General features: G+C 37.2%; 3 protein-coding genes across 10 annotated transcripts; 2 read left to right on the top strand and 1 right to left on the bottom strand.

Annotated features, from left to right (window-relative positions):
- Positions 1–490: 490 nt before the first annotated feature.
- LOC106161178 (cytochrome P450 4F2) lies at positions 491–11,939 on the top strand. 6 transcript variants are annotated; one of them, XM_086996898.1, is made up of 12 exons: positions 491–710; positions 2,088–2,229; positions 6,894–7,069; positions 7,381–7,505; positions 7,811–7,873; positions 8,171–8,294; positions 8,950–9,088; positions 9,430–9,559; positions 9,857–10,052; positions 10,542–10,624; positions 10,922–10,987; positions 11,307–11,939. In XM_086996898.1, exons 1-12 carry the CDS (start codon positions 543–545, stop codon positions 11,404–11,406), a joined length of 1,512 nt encoding a protein of 503 aa, XP_086853024.1. In that variant the 5' UTR covers positions 491–542; the 3' UTR covers positions 11,407–11,939. The 6 variants fall into 6 exon arrangements, with proteins under 6 accessions (XP_086853024.1, XP_013393505.2, XP_013393506.2 ...); XM_013538051.2 differs by lacking the exon at positions 2,088–2,229 and adding an exon at positions 2,942–3,089; XM_013538052.2 differs by lacking the exon at positions 2,088–2,229 and adding an exon at positions 2,942–3,089 and having other exon boundaries at positions 8,953–9,088.
- Positions 11,940–12,326: 387 nt separating this feature from the next.
- On the top strand, positions 12,327–17,883 carry LOC106155342 (uncharacterized). 2 transcript variants are annotated; one of them, XM_013530134.2, is made up of 7 exons: positions 12,327–13,262; positions 14,361–14,406; positions 14,628–14,773; positions 15,056–15,152; positions 15,522–15,580; positions 16,257–16,343; positions 16,680–17,883. In XM_013530134.2, exons 1-7 carry the CDS (start codon positions 13,191–13,193, stop codon positions 16,869–16,871), a joined length of 699 nt encoding a protein of 232 aa, XP_013385588.2. In that variant the 5' UTR covers positions 12,327–13,190; the 3' UTR covers positions 16,872–17,883. The 2 variants fall into 2 exon arrangements, with proteins under 2 accessions (XP_013385588.2, XP_013385589.2); XM_013530135.2 differs by lacking the exon at positions 12,327–13,262 and adding an exon at positions 13,794–13,944.
- An 822-nt stretch (positions 17,884–18,705) lies between these two features.
- LOC106155355 (vitelline membrane outer layer protein 1 homolog) lies at positions 18,706–21,079 on the bottom strand. 2 transcript variants are annotated; one of them, XM_013530150.3, is made up of 3 exons: positions 20,946–21,079; positions 20,067–20,181; positions 18,706–19,601 (listed from the first exon to the last, which is right to left on the bottom strand). In XM_013530150.3, the coding sequence occupies exons 1-3, from the start codon at positions 20,974–20,976 to the stop codon at positions 19,343–19,345; spliced, it is 405 nt and encodes a 134-aa protein (XP_013385604.2). In that variant the 5' UTR covers positions 20,977–21,079; the 3' UTR covers positions 18,706–19,342. The 2 variants fall into 2 exon arrangements, with proteins under 2 accessions (XP_013385604.2, XP_013385603.2); XM_013530149.2 differs by lacking the exon at positions 20,946–21,079 and adding an exon at positions 20,659–20,894.
- Positions 21,080–22,402: the final 1,323 nt, after the last annotated feature.

The following is a 22,402-nucleotide window of genomic DNA, read 5'->3' on the forward strand; positions in this document are numbered from 1 at the left end:
GTTCGAAATCTAAATAATTATAAAATAACCATATTAGCTACGGTGATTTTTAACCAAATATTGATGGACAATGCTCCCGCCATCCATTACTTTTTATATACTGTGAAGATTGCCCAACTACATTACAACTTTTTTGGTCGATTGTAGTTCTTTTCTATTACAGAAACGCAGATTTACATTATAACATTTAAAAAAAGGGACTTGGCGTGAAAAACAGGACGAACGGCATGTCTTTGTAGTTAAGAAGTGCGAGTTAAAAAATCGTGTGTAATTGATAACTTATCGAAACAATGATGAGAAATTTAAATTTAAAAAAGAAAGTAAGAGGGGACTTGTAAACTGGTTTTCTACATGTATATTCCAAAAAAAAAAAAAAATTAACCAGAATTTCCTTGAAACATACTTGCAACTGTCCGAGGTCTAGTTGAAGATCACACCGCGCCGCACCTGTTCAAATTACCATACGCATTACGTAATAAGTGACCTTCGGAACCTGTTATCAGCGCTAAGCAGAGAATAGGAGACTGGAGGGTCAAAACAAGATGGCGGTATCTGGATTGGCTACAGCAATTCTGGCAGTGATAGCCATACCAGTGTTTTATGGCGTTGTTAAGCTAGCGGGGCTCATCATTCGTGCGAGGAGATTTTACAAAATCCTTGCTCCAGTGCCCAGCGAGCCCATGCACTGGTTTTGGGGTCACCTGCATCTGGTAAGTGCCTGTACGGTGTAGAGTGCTTATTTGAACTATTTGTGTAAAGGGCTGTGTTCAAAAGATAACCGCGGGTAAAGCTAAGAGGAAATACGGCGGTCCCTTGAGTGAAATGTAGTAAAGAAAGAGGCGCAGACAATGCAGATATGTTAGCGAAGAGGCACTATATTGCACTGTGAATATACTCCTTAAGTCGGAAAGTGCACTCCCCCTCTCCCCCCCCCCCTCCCCAACAAACACACAAACTTAAGTTGTTCGATCTTGTGTTCAGAAACCGAGGTGCCGCGTAACAAGTACACAGTCCGGCCTTCATTAGTCATACAGATCAGGGTTAGTGCGACGTGAGTGGGTCAAAAATTAATCAAGGTTGGGACTAGTTAGCCGTACAAACACCTGTCACGGGGCCTGACTCTCTCGTGCGTATATAACTAGATGTCACTGGTGGGACAGCGTCTGTACTGAGTGTCCGTGTTGTCTGTTATTGTTTTGCACCTGAATAGCTCACAATCTGACCGCTGTACCCTGAGTGTCAGAGCAACGTAAAAGCTAGCTTGCTAAATATACCTTGTGGTGGAGTCGCTTTTACTGGTATTGCTACCATGGGTTATATATGAAATCAAGATCGAGCTGGCAATACCGGAATCTAGAACCTAGGGTAGACCGCTGTGACTACCTTATTAAATTGGATGCTGAAACGTTACACCTGGGACGGATGTTAAGGTAAGCGTGGCGAGAACAAAGGGGGCACACTTTTGATTCATCGTGGCCGGATCTCAGCTTGGCATGTTGGCTACACATATGCTCGAGATCACTTCGTTCAGCACATTGTATCTGGGGTGATGATAGACAGATCTGGGTCACATACACAATTAACTTCCCTGCTTGTACTTGAATGTGCAGATCGAGGCCTACGTGTGCTTCTGCACGCATGGGAAAAGATAACTGGAGGACCAGTAGAAGAAATGTATACGGTGACATCTATAGTGCCAACGTATGAGAAAAATTACCCTAAAATATACGTCGTATACGCAGGCAAAAGTTAGTGTATATCCGGAGAGAGATATCTATGGAATGTTTTGGGCATGTTACAAAAATTCCATACGCTGCTTGTATCTTCATTTTTAAACGCTGGAAAATAGGGTGATTTCACATGCTCAAAGTTGTGCATATAACCCATGTCACATACGATACTCATACATACGTACCTTTGTAACCCCCCCCCCCCCCACACACACACACATACCCATACAATAATTTCCCGACCCATTTTTACATTGCGAGTGTGCAGATATCACGAAAAACAGCAAAAGTGGACACGTAAAACTTATCTATGAAATTGATCCCCCAAAATCAGTATAATTTGCCGATTAATTTTAGGCTCCCCGACCAGACGAGAGTATGCTTGCTTATCACCGCAAACAGGTCGACCGTTTTCCGAGACTGAAGGTTGGATGGTTGACTTTTTTGTTTCCTAACCTCCATATACGGCATCCTGACTATTTTCCATTAGTCATAAAAGGTCTGATTTTTTTTCAATCAATAAAACTATTGTTTCAATGTATAACATTGCCCGGTGCCTATGTAGATGCGACTGGTTTAGCTTTAAGATAATAAACTCTTACTCTACGTAGGCTAATGTCGCTAAATTTCTATTTTAAATCACCTCTTTCACTCAGACCAATTTTACTAACACTACTTTTGCATGAAAACGAGCTTCTAAATTGATATACAGTAGCACATTAACTAATTACTAGCCACTAATTACTTTCTCTGTTGGCCTATCGTTAGAAGGTCAAGGTTTCAAAGGAAAAAGGTCAAGGTCTTGTAAGAGAGACAATAACAAAAATTAACAAATTCAAATCTTTTCATTTTCAATTAAAACGCGTAAAAAAATTAGCATTAGCCATATTCCTGTAAATCAGCCTGTATAGTACTCTTGTTCTCTTATGAGAATGTGTGGGGGTGGTCGCTCAGGCCCTAGTTAAATTCCATTTTACACGCGGTTATGTCCATGACGCGGTTGATCAGTTTCAGTTTTAATTTTAAAAAAATTTAACCAGGCATCACGTACAAATCTTAATTGATAAGTAAAGAAGCAATGGGCAAAAACTGTAACAAAAATTATTCCTTGTATGCAGAAATGCATCCATCTGGTCGAACAAGGAAGGGAATACCTTTTTTTCCCCTTTTGCAGCATTTACGGATACGCTTACATGTCTATTTCTTGACAGTTGCCCGGGCCCAATGAAGAAGGACTGGCATACTATCGCCAAAAAGCAAGGAGATTCCCAGTATGGACGGTTTCCTGGTTGACGCCACTGTTGCCGTCCGTGGTCATGAAAGTGCCCCGTATCTTACGCCCTGTACTGAAATCTCAAGGTTAAGGGAGAAATATGTGTTCCAATGGATATCTCATATACGCAAGGATTGGCGATTTTTCCATAGAAGCAAAAGTTTAGCAAGGTTTTGAACCTTTTTTATTTTGGACATATTTGCACCATAGAAAAAGTAAACAACCCGAGTGCTTAATATTTGGTACATGGATGCTTCAATCTCTTTAAAGCAATCGTTCCCCGATATGGCGCGGTTGTATAAAATGGCGAAATGCTAAACTTTCGCATCTATGTTTATATATAGACCCATATACGTGTAGATGACGGGTCTTGAAGTTATGTACATATTACATGTAGACTGCGCAACGAACATACAGGGACGCTCTTATATATCTCTATAAAAAATCTTTCTCCGTGGATTGTCATTTGTGGGTGCCACGTCTATAGTTTCAGAGTCTTGTAACAGTTAACCATAGTTAATACTTCACCACTGCCACACTGTGGGTGGTGGATTTAACTATTTTGCTGGAAAATTAAGGGCGCGTTCCCAATCAAACTATCGTTCTACCTAGATCGATCCAACTCGGCGGGGATCCTCGCTGAATGTAATCATATAAACAGAACAATCCCTACTTCTGGCTTTGCGTACAATTCAGAAAAGCTTGTGTTTATGGCAGTGTGTAGGAAACAAGAGGAGGCGTGTTAATCTGTTAAGCTGATTGCATTCAGCGAGAGTCCCGCACGGAGTTTGATCGATCTACGTAGAGCCATACTTTCATTGTCATTGGGAACAAAGCCCTAAGTTACCGGGAATGTGTTTGTTTCCCCATTTTCGGACGGAGAAGTCCAATATTTTGATTTAGAAAGTATTCAGTTAGGAGAATTAAATAAGATTATATTTTCCACAGTTTCCAGGAATGAACGAAGCCGGCCTTGCTTACTACCGGAAGCATGGGGCAAAATATCCTCGGATAGAAAAAGGATTTTTAACGCCATTGATCCCTATTGTGGGATTGAAATGTCCAAGCGCATTTCGGGCTATTTTGCAAGGTTTTTTACACCACTTTTCCCAGTTTTGTGAGATAATTAGTGCAATGTTTCCAAAGCATGTCAATGATCCTGCAATCGTTACGGAACAGCAGCTTCTAGCTTAAGGGGTTCGATACGAAAAAAGGGCTACATTTTGGGAAAATAGCCCTTTCTCAGTTTCATTTAAATGAAATACTTATTCTAATATGAGGGCTATAAAATTGAACAGAGTAAAAACGTCTTTTTGTTGTTCAAACCATACAACGCTTTTTGCACACAGCAAGTGTTTATATTCTACGTGCTGCTTATAGTGGCGAGGTTGCAATCTATTTCCGACGTAGCTCTATAAAGTTGTAAACTTTGCCTTTAATTTTTCTTTTTCTTGTCATGAGCCCCTATTTAATATTTTTTGCCTTTATATTGCTAAAACCAAGATGGAAGTTTACAAGAAAATTTCCTGGCACTGACCTGCAGTATTCATTGATATGCATGATAATATAAACGGAGATATCTGACACTGTTTATCTCCGCATTATCTGAACGAATAGCGGAGTAGGATTCTAACGTGTCGAACCCCTTCAGCTAGCTTCCTATGCATGTGCATGTACAGACAAGTTTCCCTTTACAATTGCCAGTGCAACTAGCCGCAGAATTGCTGGTTATTCAGGTGTTTGCCCAGCATCGCCATGCTGATTGGTTATGCATCACATTGGGCGGGTTTCAAACCGAGCTAGGCAGACCTATGTAGCATTTTGACCCGACCCGTCTTCGGTTACGTCACTGGGCACGAAATCACAAAAAAAAAAATGAAAATTGAAAATAATTCACAAATTTCTTTTTACTACATCAACTCTGGCAAACGCCAATAAAACAAAAGCAGACCCGGTAAAATTTTTATATGTGCTAGTAGGTTTTAACGTTTTTGGCACTGGCTAGCTTTTCGTAATTCAATCAGGATCAAAATGCAATGTAGAAAGTGATTAAGATGCTCTTTTAATTTTCTCAGATAATGACTTTACAGATAAGTTTACATACATAACCAATATAACTAATATTGGAATTGTAACTATTCTGACTTTGCTCATTATAGATAATGAATATATTAAATATCTTCAGAATAGGTAAAAGATTTGTGTCCTATGGTTTGCAACTACAGGAAGTTTAATAAAATACCAAGATTTCAATTTACAGTTTCCTGGAATGAACGAAGCTGGTCTTTCTTACTACCGAAAACATGCGATCAAATATCCCAGGATAGAAAGGGGAAATATCACACCATTTTTAGCATTTGTTGGACTGAAATCTCCTGATACCTTAAAAGCTATCATAAAAGGTTTAAGTGGCATTCTTTTGATATGTACATTATTTGAGCTCAAGTTTTGGCCACGTTTAGAGTCGTATTCAAATGACTTAACGTATAGATATTCGTGGCACGTTACCAGAAACATCATTTGGACTAATTGTAGTCAGTATAAAGACTGCCCTCTTATATAACATTGGGTTCACAGCTGGTGGTCAAGCTCTCAATTGCAATCAAATTTTAAGTTGAATCACTTTGTCATATACATTCGCCGTAAAAGAAATAGAATTGGTTCGTCATGTGAACGTACGACTCAAAACGGGTTTGAAGCTTAAATAATTACCAAAATCGTAAAACTTGCGTTTGCACCTGCTTTTTTTGCGTGATATAGTTTTGTCTCTGTTGCCAGTGCTTGCCTCAGAAACGGAATGGTTGTTTAATGCGGGGGCGCAATGCCTTTCCATGTATTTGCGTTTGTTTAAGAAAACTTTATTTCATCTAGGCCTTCGTTTTCTAAGGTTTCATTGGGTATTGTTTAGTTATCACCAGGCGACGTCATTTGTACCTAAAAATACCTTCCATTTCCTCCCTGTGTGTTCGTAACGGTCGCAGTAACGCTACCATACTTACTACAATAACTATGTATGAAATTGAACTCCCCTGCATGAGCACCAATATTGTATTGCGGATTTTCCCGGTCTTCCTGGCATAACTTTCCGGTTTTGTTAACCACATCGAGCTTTTGTTTTGTTGTTGCTTGTAATTGGCACATTTTCGAATCAAACGGTAAAGGGATAACGACTCTTCATATGAGATTCATGTTTCACATTAAATACATTGTAAACAATTCATAGAAATATAATAAATTCTATTTTACCACCAAAACGGCGATTGGCGCAATTGTTCTGGAATCGGACCACGTGACCTCCATAGAGGATTTCCCTTTGTTAGAATCTTTAAAAAAAACATAGACTAACTTTGAATATTAGAAAGAATTCATTAACCTTTCTTAAGTATGAGAAAATTGTCGTTTATGCCAGGAAAATCTTTTTTTTTTTTTTTTTTTTTGCCAAAATGAATAGCTGTTATCCTTTGAAATTCTGCCAATTTTTACTTAGCAAGTTTCATAAAGTTGTGGAAGGAGCGTCATGCCTTGCTTTTGAAATTATATAATTATTCAATGCTTTGCTTTTTGCTGCTTTGATAGATTTTCGATCTCGGAGAAACCGCTTTCATTCTCATTGTCTTAGAAAATAGATTACGCTTAAATCCTACGTGCAGCATTAGATATTTATATCGAGTGTATGCCTTTGTTGTAATCTTTTACAAATAGTAACTTTTTTGTAGCTAACTAACTTACAAAAACTTACAAATTAATCTTGCTATAAAACATGTACAAATACTTCTATTCACTTCCATTATCATTATTTGAAATACGCGTTTGTACTTCGAATGAATTTTCAGCAAGTAAATGAAATATTTATGAACATCTTCGTCACATTGAAGCCGTCTTTTATTCAGAGCCCAAACCAAGTTTTTTGGCCTACGAATGGCTTAAAGAGTGGCTCGGAGATGGTTTGCTGATTAGTAAGGGAAAGAAATGGGCCCGGAATCGAAAACTACTGACCCCAGCGTTCCACTTTGACATACTGAGGCCTTATATTCAGGTTTACAATGAAGGTGCTGACAAACTGTTGGTGAGTGGTATTAACTCAATTACCAAAACCCGAGTTGCCAACTCTAAACGTTCACGTGTATTCTAGTATTAAAATTATTTAGGGCATAATAAACCTAGAGATCTTTATCTGTTATTAGCATAAGACGATAAGCAATAGATCTACGAATTTTGAGTATTGTCATGTTGGCGACATTTAAGTTTTTAATGACTAGACCTTGTCGCAGAAAGTTTATGGCGAATGCAAGTTGATAGCGTGGATGTCCTAATGAATGACTATTCATAAAATCACCCATGCTAAACATGACTGGATTTATCCCGTTATTTTTGCAGCATAAAATGTCACAATGCGCAGAGACCGGAGAGCGTTTGGAGTTGTTCAGTAACATCAGTTTGGCAACGCTAGATATACTCCTGTGTTGCGCATTTTCTTATGAAAACGACATCCAAGAGAAAGGGTAAGAGTATACAAAAGCTTTCTTCCAGTAAGGGTTGGGTTTACTGGTTCTTTCAGCGTTTTGTTACACTTATATATATTTCCCTTTTTGTCGAAAAATTTTTCTACACTGTACCGGATATTTCTCTTGATATTCCGTGCACATTTTAACTGTGTCAACTGAAAGGTATTACAAAAGAAATGACGTCATCAACTAGATGACCTCTGGCAGAGATCGAGCAAAGCAAAGGGATACAATATGAAATGTCCACGTATGAAACTCTTCTCTGTTCTTGTTTCACCGTCTCAAAAATGTCTATATTTCAGGGAGAGTCACCCGTACGTCCACGCTGTCTCAGAGATGCAGGACGCCATGATGCACAGGGTTCTGTAAGTTGTGGTGTACACTTTCTCTGACACATTTGCTTAATTGGATAAGTTTTATTTAACAAGATCTAATGTACTATTTTTGATTGTGTTAGTAATACAGGCGGTTCCACGTTCGAGTTGATGGGTGTAACGAGCATGGGGACTGAGAAATGGTGCTCTGCACAGTATTTGTCAGTCCGTATATTTAATAACATGTTTCAAAACTTGAGCTCTTGTACTTGTTATCATTCAACGGTCGATGAGAATTTAAAGCAGCTAGACTTCAATGATTGGGCAATGTTTTCTGCCTCTGTCTAGCACCCCGTGGCTCCACCTAGAGTGGATATGGCGACTGAGCCCTACAGGGAGGAAGTTCAAGAAAAACTGCAAATATGTTCACAGCGTATCTGAAGAGATCATCAGAAAGAGGCGAGAGACTTTGGTAAAATAGAATCTTGGATATTTTCCCTCCTTATATTTATATATTGCCGCAAATCTGTAAATTGGTTGTTTTTACCATGCAAATGACCTACCGTTTTAAATTTGAGGGATATTAAACTTAAGATGCTCTTGCAGAAACGATTTTTTCTTACTACAACCTACGAACAGTTTCTTGCAAACTGTTTACTTTGCGGCAAATTTGTAGCGAATTTCCTGCAAACTTTCAATCTTGATAAGGGAGCTTAGATTAAGGGACAACAAAGCAGCAAGGTTATTTAAAGGGATAATAACTCTTCGTTTTGGCCAAAAAATGAATTTTCCTGGAGTAAACAACAATTTTCCCATCTTTACCAATGGTTAATGAATCCATTTTTACATTCAAAGTTAGTCCCTGTTTTTTTCTAAAAAGTTTGGTTTTTTGTTAAAATCTCTTAAGAAATTATAACAGACTACAGCCATCAGTGGAGGTCACGTGATCTGAAGACAAGCTCCGATATCAGAATAATAGCTATAGCTGCTGTTTTTGTCGTCAAACAGAATATATTATATTTCTATGAGTTATTCACAATATTTTATTGTGAAATATAGATCTCATACGAAGAGTTATCATCCCTTTAACACGTGAATCACACAAATAGCATACACTATGCTTTCAGAAGCAGGAGAAAGGCAGCAACAAAAAGCGAGCACGCTATCTTGACTTTTTGGACATTTTATTAACTGCTCGAGATTCTGACGGTCAAGGGTTGACTGATGAAGAAATACGAGATGAAGCTGACACATTTTTATTTGAAGGTAGGCGTAATAAACGTGTTATAGCAGAGAGAGGGAGAGAGAGAGCGTGCAAATTATACTTTTGGGCAATTGCAAAGAATTATTGGTTCCATGCTCGCATCAATGCCTCAGAAAAAGGTCATTGCTCGGCTTTTGAATATGTGTATGAATAATGACCAATCGTTATCTTTAAAAATTCCGAAACCTACATTTCCATAAGGTTGAGAGAAATTCGGGATAAACGTTGAATTTTTTTTAATTTCAAAACTCTACTCCATTTGTTAATTCAGTTAAATCTGCATTTGTCAGTGCGAACGCCAACGTAACACTTTACTCCATAAACAGTCAGAACCCTCTTACAGGCCATGACACCACGGCCAGCAGTATCTCCTGGAACCTGTACTCTCTGGCAGAACATCCCGAGGTTCAACAGCGAGCTCAGGCGGAGATAGACGCCCTGCTAGATGGAAGGGAGGACCAAACCGTTACCTGGTAAGATACTCGCTGTACATTTTTAGCGGCAAAGCCATTGAAATATGCTTTAAAGTCGAAATTTTCTCGGCAGTTATGAAAAGTTTGTACTTTGGCAATTAAAAGAAAGATGTTGACATTTTTTGGATTATTATTATAATTATTTTGATGTTTTCAAAAGGTCTAACGCTTGAATTAAGACATCTTTATCGTAGAAATTGGGGATTGACGCAACGTTGCAATAATGCTATAATGGGGGAATGTTGTCAGGCAAATTAGTTCAGTTGAATAGTTTTACATATTAATCTATTTATGCAGGGACGATATCCACAATTTACCGTACTTGACGATGTGTATAAAAGAGGGGATGCGGCTCCATGCGCCAGTGCCATTTGTACAGAGAGAGCTCAGTAAGGATATGGAAATAGATGGGGTGACACTGCCTCGTGGTCTTCTCTTAGACCTACATTTGTATACATTACATCATAACCCCACAATATGGGATAATGATATGGTAAGTGAGCTGGGAAAGCCACTTGTCAATGACGTCATGAAAGCAAATTGTATCGATGTTTATAAAATTTACTTTGAACTGAACCGTTTTTTATAATATGTTTGTATCTTATTTATTTATTTATTTATTTATTTATTTATTAGTGATATATTTTTTGGAATGCGTTGCAGAAAATTCGTTACACAATGCTTATTCGTTACTAAACTAAATAGACAAATAGAAAAAATGTTAATAACATTAAATCTAGTCGGTTAAGTTTTGGGCTACAAAAGGAATGAAAACGATTTTCTTAAATATTCTCATGCACGCAGTTATTCCTAATTGCATAAGTCGCATAAGATTTTGTATTTCTTCTGGCTTGATGTAAAACCTAATTGTGTCTGTAATACTCTTTACAGAGAGTTCTTCTTTTGGGTCAATCGTTACGTAACTCTGGAGTAGGTCATAATTATTTAATTTAAAAGAAAATCCCGTTCCATTATTTCACAGGAGTACAGACCAGAAAGGTTTTCACCAGAGAATATAGAAAAGATGGATCCGTTCGCCTACTTACCATTTTCTGCCGGACCAAGGTACTATTAGAAGTATAGATTCTGTACCTATAGTTCCTAAAGAATTTTGCTTTAATCCGTTCAAGTGTGAGAAATCATACGGTTTTTGCATGTCTGTGAGTATGCCGTATAGTTATAGTTGGAGGTATGTATAATTGGTGAATATATTTATATTTGGTTTTCCTTTATTTTCTTTATTTATTACCTTTGTATATTATGACAAACGTGTTTTAACAGTCAAGTCAGTCCAAGTTTTTGTTAGTGATTGATGCTTTTGAGATGGTTGAGATTGTATGTGATGAAATTATCTCTTTTCAGAAATTGTATCGGACAAAATTTCGCCATGCACGAGCAGAAGGTTGTCATAGCTAGGATATTACACAGGTATGGGGACGTTCCGTTAACAACTTTCTTTAACTTTTTGTTTTATGTTATAAGTCTCGTATTTTGTCATAGCCAGAGTTTAGCAAAATACATGGATCGTGTCTCTGTTGTTATCGGTAGACTCATTTGCTTTTTTGCTAATAATAATAATAATAATAATTATTATTATTATTATTATTCATTTGAAACTACAATTTCAAGGAAGATTTTTTGTTTAAAGTTTTTAGGGGACAGCGAGTCGCCTTTGATCTCCTCTCCAGTTACTCTCATTAAACATTCCCGTTATGATTATAAAATTTTTCTGTTGGCCCGTTCTTAGGTTCACCCTGTCCACAGATCCAACCCACACCCCGAGGAAGAAGATAAGCTTGGTGATGAAGGCAGAGGACGGCATCTACATCAAACTTACGCCAAGATAGACTGCTGGTTTATTTTCAATAATGATTTGATACAGTATTTTTTTACTGCTCATATACATACTAGCACTTATTCAAATCCGTTTAAAACCCAACAAGTCACAAGATACGAGAACTGAAATGACCATAGTGCAAGCCAGATGTGCATTTTTTTTCTGAAGAGGAGACATAATTAAAGTAACAAAAATAATTTTATTGGTAACCTCAAAGAAACAGTTTGCAAATAGTTTATTAGCGGTTATAGCATTACAAGTTAGAGTCGTCCTTAATAAAAAAAAGACTGCGTACTGTATTTTAGTAGAGATTAACTCACCTACACATGTAAAAATTTTAAAATATCTAACTGTATGATAAATTATCATTTTTAGAGAATAGGGTGTGTGTGTGTGTGTGTGTGCGTGAGTGTATGGAGAGAGAGAGATTTTCCGACCAAGGTCAATCTTGTTATTTTCAAATGTTGGAAGTGGTAAAGGAGAGAAAAAATTCCCAGTTTTGTTTACAATGTTGAATAAACTTATACATATTTACGATATACATTTCACTATTTTTGTCATGTATTTCAAAGTTGTGGTTATTTAGGATTGTGTTATCGTGGGCTAATTCTCTATTTTTTCTTTTATTTTTCTATTTATTTTGATTATTTTTAAATTGTTCAATTTTTAGTAATTTATATAATTTATTTATTTGTATGTTTTGAAATTGCAACCTGCCAATTTCGTTATTGTCATCATAGCAAGTATTCTTGAGTCCTGTCAACGACCCCCCCCCCCCCAAAAAAAAAAAAAAAAAAAACCCAATATTGCATTAACCGACACCCAGTCACCGCTACCACATTTCCATTCAAACTGCAACACAATGTTATCACCCGTGGCCAAACAAACCCAATAAGCCAGCCCACCGCAGTATTAATAATTCAATCCCAACCATTGTGCTGAAGAAAAATCGATATATTCATTATATTCATACATTTCAACGGCCCGTGAATCGACTTAAGGCTACGCGTTTTGTTTACCTGTCGCAGTTTAACAATGGGCGGTATGCCACTTATTTAAAGCTCCAAGGGCTGCGGTTATAAAACTACGCAATAGAAAACTAACGACAAATCGGGTCACGTAGTTTGTGAAGCAGCATCGGAGATTTTAAATGTTGTGGCCGCGTCTTATCAATTTGATGCTGGTAAAATAAACAGCACAACAAGGAGACGGAATTCAGGGTGAAGTTGAGTGTATCGGAACTGGTTGGTTTCGTAGCCTTTATTCACGGTACTCCCAGACACGTCAGGTCTGCAACTGAAAAAAAAAGTTATAGTTAATAAACAAGCACCTGAGGATTGCAGGTACGAGTACATGTATCTTTAAGAGTCGGTCGTTAAAACTGCTGAACAACTACAGACCGGTATTCATCCAACCTATAGGTTATCAATGTCAAGCATTTCAAGTACATAGAAGAGCCATCAACGACTTGTGTCAGCGAGACGCGGGCATGTGGGACTATATAACAGCTGTTACTACCAATACCTGATAAACCCAGTGGATTGTTAATATATATATGCCCCAGTAATTGGAAAGGAATCTCATCGCATGAAAGCAATAATATACTTATGAATCCTGAATATGTAATCCAAGCGTCTTCTGTCTTATGAATATCGAAATACATCTTAAAGCCTGATCGCTGACAACAACAGGTGGGTTATAAAACGCCACTAGAAACTATGTAACCAGCGACCGTTGTCATTTGAATTGGAACAGAAACAAATTGTGTGCTTAGCCAAAGATCTTCAGGACACCATGGTGATGGACACGTGTCTGGGATGCCTGAACCTTCGCCAGGGCACCATCGCATCAGGGGTGTGGTCGTCGGTAAGTACCCTGAGTGTCATATATTTAGTGTGATAGGGATGATAATGACAATGATGACGAGACAAGCTTTATTCGTAACATGAAAGTCGGGGCTTAGCGCTGACACTGAAGGTGTATTAGAAGAATCGTTCATTATAAATATCCAAAGGATTCACATATCTGAGACACGATAGTGAAAAAATAGTGCATCTATATATTCTCCCCTGGTATTCTTAGCCTGTCAGTGTGATTATGGGTTTCATATCAGTCGACGTGTTTTGTTTTATAGTTCTATAGAGGATAGAGCTTGTTTCTATATGTAGTACCACAATGTACAAGCCAATAGACAGGGTTAAGTCAAAATCGGAGTCACCTTGCGATTTTTCGCTCAATACATGTACTTATACAAGTGTTAAGAAGATAAGTGGCCATTAATTGCTCTCTCCGTACCTAGAAGCCTTGATACCTAATTCAACATTTGTCTAGGGAAATATTTACTGACTGCATAATAGATAACACAGTAAGACGTTAGGTCACATATCACAGTGGCACGCGTACTGTGTGTTTAAGACATGCAGGTTTCGTGTATAAAGCAGATATTAAAGCGTGTCACCTGCTCATAGAGGGAAAATTAATAAGCCGTATCCATACTCGAGGATGTGGAAACGCTCAGACGTAAATAGTGACAAATGCAGTGTACAGGGTCAGTGTATGGGTCAGAGAGAGAGAGAGAGAGAGAGAGAGAGAGAGAGAGAGAGTGGGGGGGGGGGGGAGATGTGGAGAGAGAGAGAGAAAAAACATTTGAAAAATATATATGGTTTGTTCATGGCTTCATCAACAAAAAAACAACAATTTCATAAATCAGGATATGAATGGCGTGATTCAATGATATATAGGGGATAACGTCACTTTCTACCCGGATACTACTTTCGAAATGAATACTTGTTACATGTATAATGAGGACAGTATAATGAAGACTGCACGAGAAAAATGACGAGGAAAATGTTGCATTAATTTAGTGCCCTATTTATATTATATTATATTATATTATATTATATTATATTATATTATATTATATTATATTATATTATATTATATTATATTATATTATATTTGCAGATATGGAGTTGTGTGATGATAGGGATTGATGCGTTTAATTTATGGGGTAGGTAAACAGACATTTAATTCACTCTGATTTTTAGCCATTTGATTCGTTAAATATACTAAATTGAGACTGTTGTTCGCATTATGAAATACACGTACTTAAATGTATCACACACACACACAGAGAGAGAGAGAGAGAGAGAGAGAGAGAGAGAGCACCATAGTTATTGCATGCCAGACATACAGACACCCTGAAAATCTAGTTGAAATTCCCACTTACAGAATACACGAGCCATCTGGCCTACTACCTGAGAGGATACACAGTCTCCAATCACTACGCCCCACTGACAGGGTACCTCACCTGTATCATAGTCCTGGCTGTGATATGGCTTCTCACCTCCGGCATACTCTTCTTTGGCGTTTGTATGGTAAGGAAACGTTTTTTTTTTAATGTATATGTTAGAATACCCGGTATATAAGAAATGTTAAAATGGAATAGAGTATTTACATGTTTATAGTTCTGTCAAAGTTAAAGTTTTATGATTGTCGCTATGCATAATGCGTCTGCTATGCTTATTACTATGTTTCCATTGCTCAATGTCAAAAACAATATTGCTCATGATATATAAAATGCTTCCTACAAATTACTTGAAAACGCATTATTTATTCATTACATTTTGATCAGAATATTTTAATTTTTTTCCAAAAAGAAAAACAAGAACCCTTGGCTGTTTCTTCCATGGGTTATTACGACTGTGATCATCTCATTGGCCTACATCGGCGACTGCATCATGTATTTCATGTACGGTAAGTAATTCCTATAATGAAACACGTCAAAAATTGTATATCTGGTTAATCCATCCGTTCATTTCTTATTTCTGTTAATTTGTTATTACTAAAGAAAGCTATCAGGAAATTCAATGCATCTTTCGTTAATATATATATATATGGTGTCTGAATATTATTTGCATAAATGAGGATGTGAAAAGTGAAGATCATATTCATGTGTTGCTATAGTCCTATATTTATGGCATGGCTTCGTTGTATATTGAACAACTTCTATTACTGTGATTGTGATATGAAATATCATAACTCCATTTTTTTCGATGTGCTTGGTATGGCAAATAATAATATTAATAATCCCATATTAAAAATCTCAAATGCGTTTCTTTTCAGTGAGCGTCATATGGGGAATAATAACAATCTGCATTTTCCTCGTGCTAATATCGTCAAACGTAAGTGAAAATTTTCTTCACTACCGAATGTCGTCGTCTTGTAAACCTCCCTGTTGTACCGTCTACCACCATTAAAATTTTTAGAAAAAAAGTCGACTGTCATAATTTTGTCAGATTTTTCCCAGCTATGAGGTAATCGTTATTAAGAAATCTTTTTCTGTTACCCCAGAGGGAAAAATAAAACTTGTTTTCCTAAAACGTCCCAATTTTGAAAAGCACCCAGGGAACGTCCGTATAATATTATTGGACACGAAAAGAACTGCAATCGAACAATTCAAATTAAATATCTTTTACAACGACGTGCCATAAAAATGTGGCTCATTCTGTTAAAATAGGCAGCAATGCAAGTAAGAACTAATCTTACCACCAAAGTCATATGAAGTGATTAATTATATATACCAGGACTATAATGTTGTCTGAATTTCAATCTCTGTGTAATCATTTTATATTTATAAATTATCATTCGTAGTTATAGAATATATGGCTAGGTTATAGTTGTTGTACAAATGTACTTTCACCTTATTAGATAATTAATAAATAATAAGTATTCTATAGCACAATTGAGCTTCACCAAACCCACAAGACGACAACCCCGATAGTCTAAACAATCAATCCAATTGCCGTGAAATCAAAGGTCAATCAATTATTTAGCAAATATGTATGTATTTATTTTCAGATCTATGCATTACTGTGCGTGGGGTTTTACTTTAAGTTACTCAGGAAGGGAAAGGATGCACCCCACGAACGCTCTCGATCTCGAAAGGTAAATCATACCGCTGATGCCAATGAAACCCTTTGGACCAAATTGGTCAAAACGAAAATCTTCAAAAAGTCACTCTGTGTTTCAAGTACCCCCTACCAGGATAACTGGGGTTTGTTTAGCTTAACTTTCAAGGATATATATCTAGCTAATTCTCTGCAAGGCTCTAAACTGTTCTAACCTTTTAACAGAAACGACGTTTCAGGAGTCACTTGTAATGCGTCTCAGTTTTTAGAATGTCTCACGGCAATTTCTTAAACATCAACCAACATCACTGCTGTGTATGCCATTCTCTTATAGCCTTAAAACGCCGTGCATTTTCTTTCTATATTCTTATAGTCTCACGCACGTGAGGGAAGCCAAAAGAAGGGGACCTCAAACAAGGGCTACGAGTACCCTCTCGGGGAACGCCCCACGCCAGAGTATCCAAAACACGGGTTCCGTGGTCAGAGGTATGCCTCAAGGAGTTCGGAGCATGATCAGAACCAAATGCCACCGCCGTACGAAGAACACTCTGGTGACCGCGTGTGATGTGAATACTTGACTACATGAGGCCATTTGTCTCAGACGTAGGGCATACAATGCATTATAGAAAGAAATTTTGGTTTTATCATTGTTTTACTCATCTTTTGGTGGAAGAAAACAACGTACTGTCTGAGTTTGAAGATTCAAGGATTCCACTATTTGAATTGCATGTGTTTAAATGCATCAGGCAATACCGCCATTACTTTAAACAGTTGACCTTTAGGTTCTAATGACGAAGGCAAAAGGTAAATCTTCCAATCTCTGAAAGGGTGAATTTTGGAGTAAATACGCCTTCCTTTTTCGAGAAGGAAGAAGCTGGAGATAGATTTTAAAGAGGGTCGAGTCTCTCCTGCCCTTGAACAACGTTTAAGTGATATAATTCGGTTTGCAATGGAGCAGTTCGGATTCCCATTTTCTAAAGACGCCTTCCTTATGACTATGAATATAATATTTATTTATAATTATATTTTTATAAACTTTAAAAGTTTCGAGTGGGACAAATAACCATCTTGTGGTATACCAGACGAAAAACCACCCGAACGTGGAAAGTGTCAAACATGTAGTATTAGCACTCAGCGAGATTTGAGAAAATTCTTTCATATTTTAAAACCTTTTTTATATCATTCTTTGAGCCTTTTGTACATTATTTGCTAGATGCTAAGTAGCATACATGTAATGTTTAGGATGCATCCCAAGCAAAATTTCGTATGTACCTTGGAAACTTCCGTTGAATTTCTAGTAATAATACATTGATTATTTAAAGAATCTCGTTTTTTTTCGTGGCACATGCAAGCAGATGCAAAGATTCCAACTTTTGTAATTGAAGTGCCTTGGTCGATGTCGATCTTTTAAACTATATTTGTGGATATATAATTTATGTAGATATCAAATGTACAAAAAATTATCACATGAGTTGTTGCTTATTTATTTATTGACACTGCGTAGAAAAGTGATTGTTTAGTTTATGCTGTTTATTTGTGATATAAATCTATCTTTTAATAAAGATCAATTTCCCTTATTTTATTTTTACGAAACTGAGCTTTATATAAACATTTAAATGACGTATTGACCATAACAAATTCATTTATCGGCCCTCAACAACTCAAAAATCTAGTAAGAATATAGAAATAAAAAAATTAATTTCTACATTTTTCTCAACATACATGTACATTATGCACTGTGTCAAAGAATTGTGTCGTTTTGCTACTCTGGTTTGAATCTTAACTCCGCATACATTTGCACGCATAAAAATGTGTGTTCCGTTCCAGTTTGAGGTCGGTAACATGAGCATTTTCCCATGTAGACTCAGGTATACATAGCACACAAAAGGTTGACAGACGATTTGATCAAGAAATAGATAAAGTTGAAATTGTGACACACGCACACAAAATGTTTGTATTGCTGTATACCACCATGTAATGAAGACAAATCAATCCCGGCTTTTGCCTTTTCATATTGGCGTTTATATTATGACAAGTTAATTGGCCTTCAACTATCCAATGGTCAAATAAGGAACTGCCCCACAAAGTTTTAAAACTTTCCGAATCAGTGGAATCAGTTCTCGCTGGGGTAGGAATGGAGACATGAAATTTAGATGAACTCCCATGGTCGAACAATTTACGACTGATCTATCCTTGAATTTTTTTAAAAAGAATATTAAAAATAATTATTTAAACTTCTATGCACTCTCTCGAGATAAACGAATATTCTTAATGCAGGATAAATCAATTAAGTCAGAGACGTTTTCAGAAAATGTGCAAATTTTTTTCTTGCGTTTTGACATCAGCGAATATCTTCTCTCTCTTTTTCTCTCTCTTTTCTCCAAGAGTTTGAACAAACATTTAATCATTTTTATTTCATTTTATTTCAATCCGACTCTGCATGTTAAGATAACTACACTTTCTCAGGAAATGTGGACTTAATCATACTGAATAGGTTTTGCACCAAAATGTATCGAGTTTTGGCATTAGTAACCGTTAAATTGTAAACCGTTTATACTTCGTTAGCTGTCGAAATTCGTGATAACGTAAATGCAATAATGTTCTACAGAACAATTTAATAGGGTCAAATACTTTGGGGAAAAGCACGTTTGTTTCGACAAGGTTGACCAGGCCCGTAGCCAGCAATTTCAAAAGGGGGGTTCTTTTTCTGAAAAAGTGGACCTTTTTCCATAAAAACTTTATGAACCTATATCAAATTTTACCCAGAGTGGATCTTTTTCCACCAAAAGGGGCGGTTCTTTCGAACCCCCCGAACCCCCCCCCTGGCTACGGGCCTGTTGACGTTGGGGTAAAGTAGGCGATGATAATAATCTTTTCTACCTATATATCTTGATGCAAATGCTTAACCTTGATTAAATAGTGACAGAAAACAACTTGACAAGATTAAAGATAAAACCGAAGAATTCGAATTCCAATCATCAGGATATTGTTAGCGCGCATTAATTGGTAAAGAGCCCTTGGCCAATGGCACGTTTTCTAGGTACAGCATTCGAAGGCCACACTGTTTAATGCAGTGTCGTCGTCGCCTCTTACATTCTCCTGAAATTTGACTCTTAGACCGCAGATGAAGTAACCTTTATTACACAGTCTCCACGCCGACCAGGACCCCCATGGGCCACCGTTACCGGAGCTGAGTACTGCACCGTCGCTACACTTCAACTCTAGATCGTTAGCTGCCGAATCATCGAAGATGCCCTGATGTCCCTCTACCTTCAAGCGGAAGCCAATAACGTAACTGAAACGATAGGAAATATGATGCAAGACAGGCAAAGGTTAAATTAATTAATAAAGGGATCAACTATAATTTACATAAGCGCTTTAAAACAATTACAGGCCCGTAGCCAGCAATTTCAAAAGGGGGGTTCTTTTTCTGAAAAAGTGGACCTTTTTCCATATAAACGTCACGTACATAGATCAGATTTTACCCAGAGTGGACCTTTTCCCAGCAAAAGGGGTGGTTCTTTCGAACCCCCCGAACCCCCCTGGCTACGGGCCTGAATTATAAGTTATCTTCCTAGGTGCTTTTTCAATGTAACTTTTTTTATTAAACAAGAAGAAAGCAGTGATGTTGATTGAACCCTCTATGTATATAGATGAACCGTATGTATATAGATGAATGTATGTTTGTAAGTATATATATGTTTTCATGACCGTCTGTCAGTCCGTTTACCATTAATACAGAACAGGAAACCATCATTACCTGTCGGCACTACAAAACACTGCCAACCCCCACGAGCCCCAGATTCCTCCATGTGGAAAGAGATGTGCGTGCTTCTCGCAGATTAGAGCGATCGCATTCAAGGCTGAATCATCGCCTAAAATGGGAAACAAGAATGTGCATTGGAGTTTACTTCTGTCAATAGAAAATACCCCCCCCCCCCCAAAAAAAATAATAATAATAATTATATATATAACGGGTATATACGCGTAAAACTATCTCTTTCTATCAGTATTTATCAATGAAAAATATTATGGCAATCCTGCTTTGTTTTTGTTAAAATTTACCGGAATAGATCCTTTCAAGTTGAGCTCCATTTTAGGCTGAAACAATTTCAAAATTTTAAGTTTGAGAATCCTGACTACAATGAAGTCTAAAATTTAGCTGATATGTCTGTTAAACATGTGAAGAATACAAAATATAAATTTTGAATTTCTACTTGTCTGTCGACCTGGTCCACAGAAAGTCGTCGCTCGTTATACAACTTATTTATCGACATCGACGGAAAATGAGAAAATACCGTCACATTCTTTTGATAAGTATAAAATGAATTTATGCAATTTATATATCTTACCTAGCCCTTGCCTGCCCTCTACCCTCAACTGAAACCCTTTAACTTTCAGCCCAGGGCATGATTTCTTGGCGGTCCAAGTTCCCCAAGGGCCTCCATTGAGGGCGTACATCTCGTACGCTGTGCAGTGTATGATAATGGCAAGCAAGAAGACAGCTCTAGTGACGTGTGCCATTGCCGACTAGCGTTGCAAACAGTTCTCTTACCTACGTGGTCTTTAAACACGGTAAATGTTGGACAGCACATAATATAGTCGTAATTATATAGCATCTTTGGTAATTGATGCTTACCTTTTATCAGACGAAGCCATCTCTCCGTCATAGTACACTATTGTTGTTGAACGGAGTTTGTTTATCCAAAACAAAACTTTCTCAGATAAAAAGAAAGATAGAATGTGCTTTAAATTACTTTGTAATGCTTGGGCTTTGTTGTTGCTGGGATGGTTATTTGCAATTTCATCCAGGGTTTTTTCGTGACCTTTTAGCTACTGTATAAATAAACAAAATTCTCATTTCCGTAATTATTCTCAGAAAAGTTGACATCTATCTTATGTATTCATCTTGACATTGCTGTTTGTGGTTTTTGTGGAATAAGTGACTAAAGCAAGAAAACGCACATACATCTACTAGTAGATGGCTGATGTCCATGTTAGGTGGTACGGGGAAAAGTATATAAAAAAAAAACACGGAGATAATTAAAGTGGTATTTTTGCCCAAATAATTCAACTAACATAGCTTGTAACATACCGAGATTTGAGAGAAATGTTATATATATATATTTTGGTGACATTATTTGCTACGTTCTAAGTAGCATACATGTAATGCTTTGGGATGAATCCCGAGCAAAAATTCGTATGCACCTTGGAAACTTCTGTTGAATTTCGAGTAATGTACGGATAATGTACTGATCATTCAAAGAATTTCGTTTTTCCGTGGCGCACGCAAGCAAAAAGTTAACGATGTCATACTTTGTAAGTGCCTTGGTCGATGTCGATATTTTAAACTGTATTTGTGGACATATAATTTATGTAGATATCAAATGTACAAAAAATTAGCACATGAGTTGTTGCTTATTTATTGACTGACTTTGCGTATAAAAGTGATTGTTTAGTTTATGCCGTTTATTTGTGATATAAATATATCTTTTTCTGATAAAGAGTGATTGCCCTTGCTTTATTTAAAAAAATACATTTATATGACGTATTGGCAATGAAAATTTCATTTATCGGCCTTCAATTATTCGCATCCGCGGACCCCCCCTCCCCCCTTCGAATAATCCTGGATCCGCCCCTGTCTTTGCTTAATTGCCCGTTTCTCCTTTGGATGGACGCAAGCACCAAACTCTCATCAAACCGCTGCCAACACCCATGCTTTCTGATCCTTTGCTTTTGGAATTCCTGCGGATCTATCTCGGACAGTCACTGCACTATTCTAAAAGTCAAACGTAGGCCTCGTACACGGAGTTTCTAACACACTTCCCATTGTGCTCTTTTCACAGCTTGTAAGTTGCAACTGTCGCAATGTGTGACATTTCAACCACCTGTTATGGTGGAATACATCATTTCTACCCCATCCGTACGCCTTTGTTAGATTTTTCGTCAATTCTTATGAAGATATCGGCCCTTTTTATATTTTGAATTATATAAATAAATAAATTATCATAGAAACAAAATTTTAATGAGTGGTTTGGTCAATACAGTGTTCTTTTAGTAAAAAGAACAGAATATTTATTGCGGAGCAGAGGGAAG

Source organism: Lingula anatina, chromosome 10 (assembly GCF_051362555.1).
Source record: "Lingula anatina isolate TDL-2025a chromosome 10, LinAna3.0, whole genome shotgun sequence".
In the NCBI taxonomy this organism is placed as follows: Eukaryota; Metazoa; Brachiopoda; class Lingulata; order Lingulida; family Lingulidae; genus Lingula; species Lingula anatina.

Excerpts from the sequence above, each read along its gene's own strand:
- LOC106155355 (XM_013530149.2), bottom strand. The coding sequence starts at position 20,830 with ATGGCACACGTCACTAGAGCTGTCTTCTTGCTTGCCATTATCATACAC. Across the intron at positions 20,182-20,658 it reads AGAGGGCAGGCAAGGGCTAG|GCGATGATTCAGCCTTGAAT; the intron begins GTAAGATATATA and ends TTCCCATTTTAG. Across the intron at positions 19,602-20,066 it reads GTGTTTTGTAGTGCCGACAG|TTACGTTATTGGCTTCCGCT; the intron begins GTAATGATGGTT and ends CTATCGTTTCAG.
- LOC106155342 (XM_013530134.2), top strand. The coding sequence starts at position 13,191 with ATGGTGATGGACACGTGTCTGGGATGCCTGAACCTTCGCCAGGGCACC. Across the intron at positions 13,263-14,360 it reads CATCAGGGGTGTGGTCGTCG|ATATGGAGTTGTGTGATGAT; the intron begins GTAAGTACCCTG and ends TTATATTTGCAG. Across the intron at positions 15,153-15,521 it reads CATCATGTATTTCATGTACG|TGAGCGTCATATGGGGAATA; the intron begins GTAAGTAATTCC and ends GTTTCTTTTCAG.
- LOC106161178 (XM_013538051.2), top strand. The coding sequence starts at position 543 with ATGGCGGTATCTGGATTGGCTACAGCAATTCTGGCAGTGATAGCCATA. Across the intron at positions 711-2,941 it reads TTTGGGGTCACCTGCATCTG|TTGCCCGGGCCCAATGAAGA; the intron begins GTAAGTGCCTGT and ends ATTTCTTGACAG. Across the intron at positions 10,053-10,541 it reads CAATATGGGATAATGATATG|GAGTACAGACCAGAAAGGTT; the intron begins GTAAGTGAGCTG and ends ATTATTTCACAG.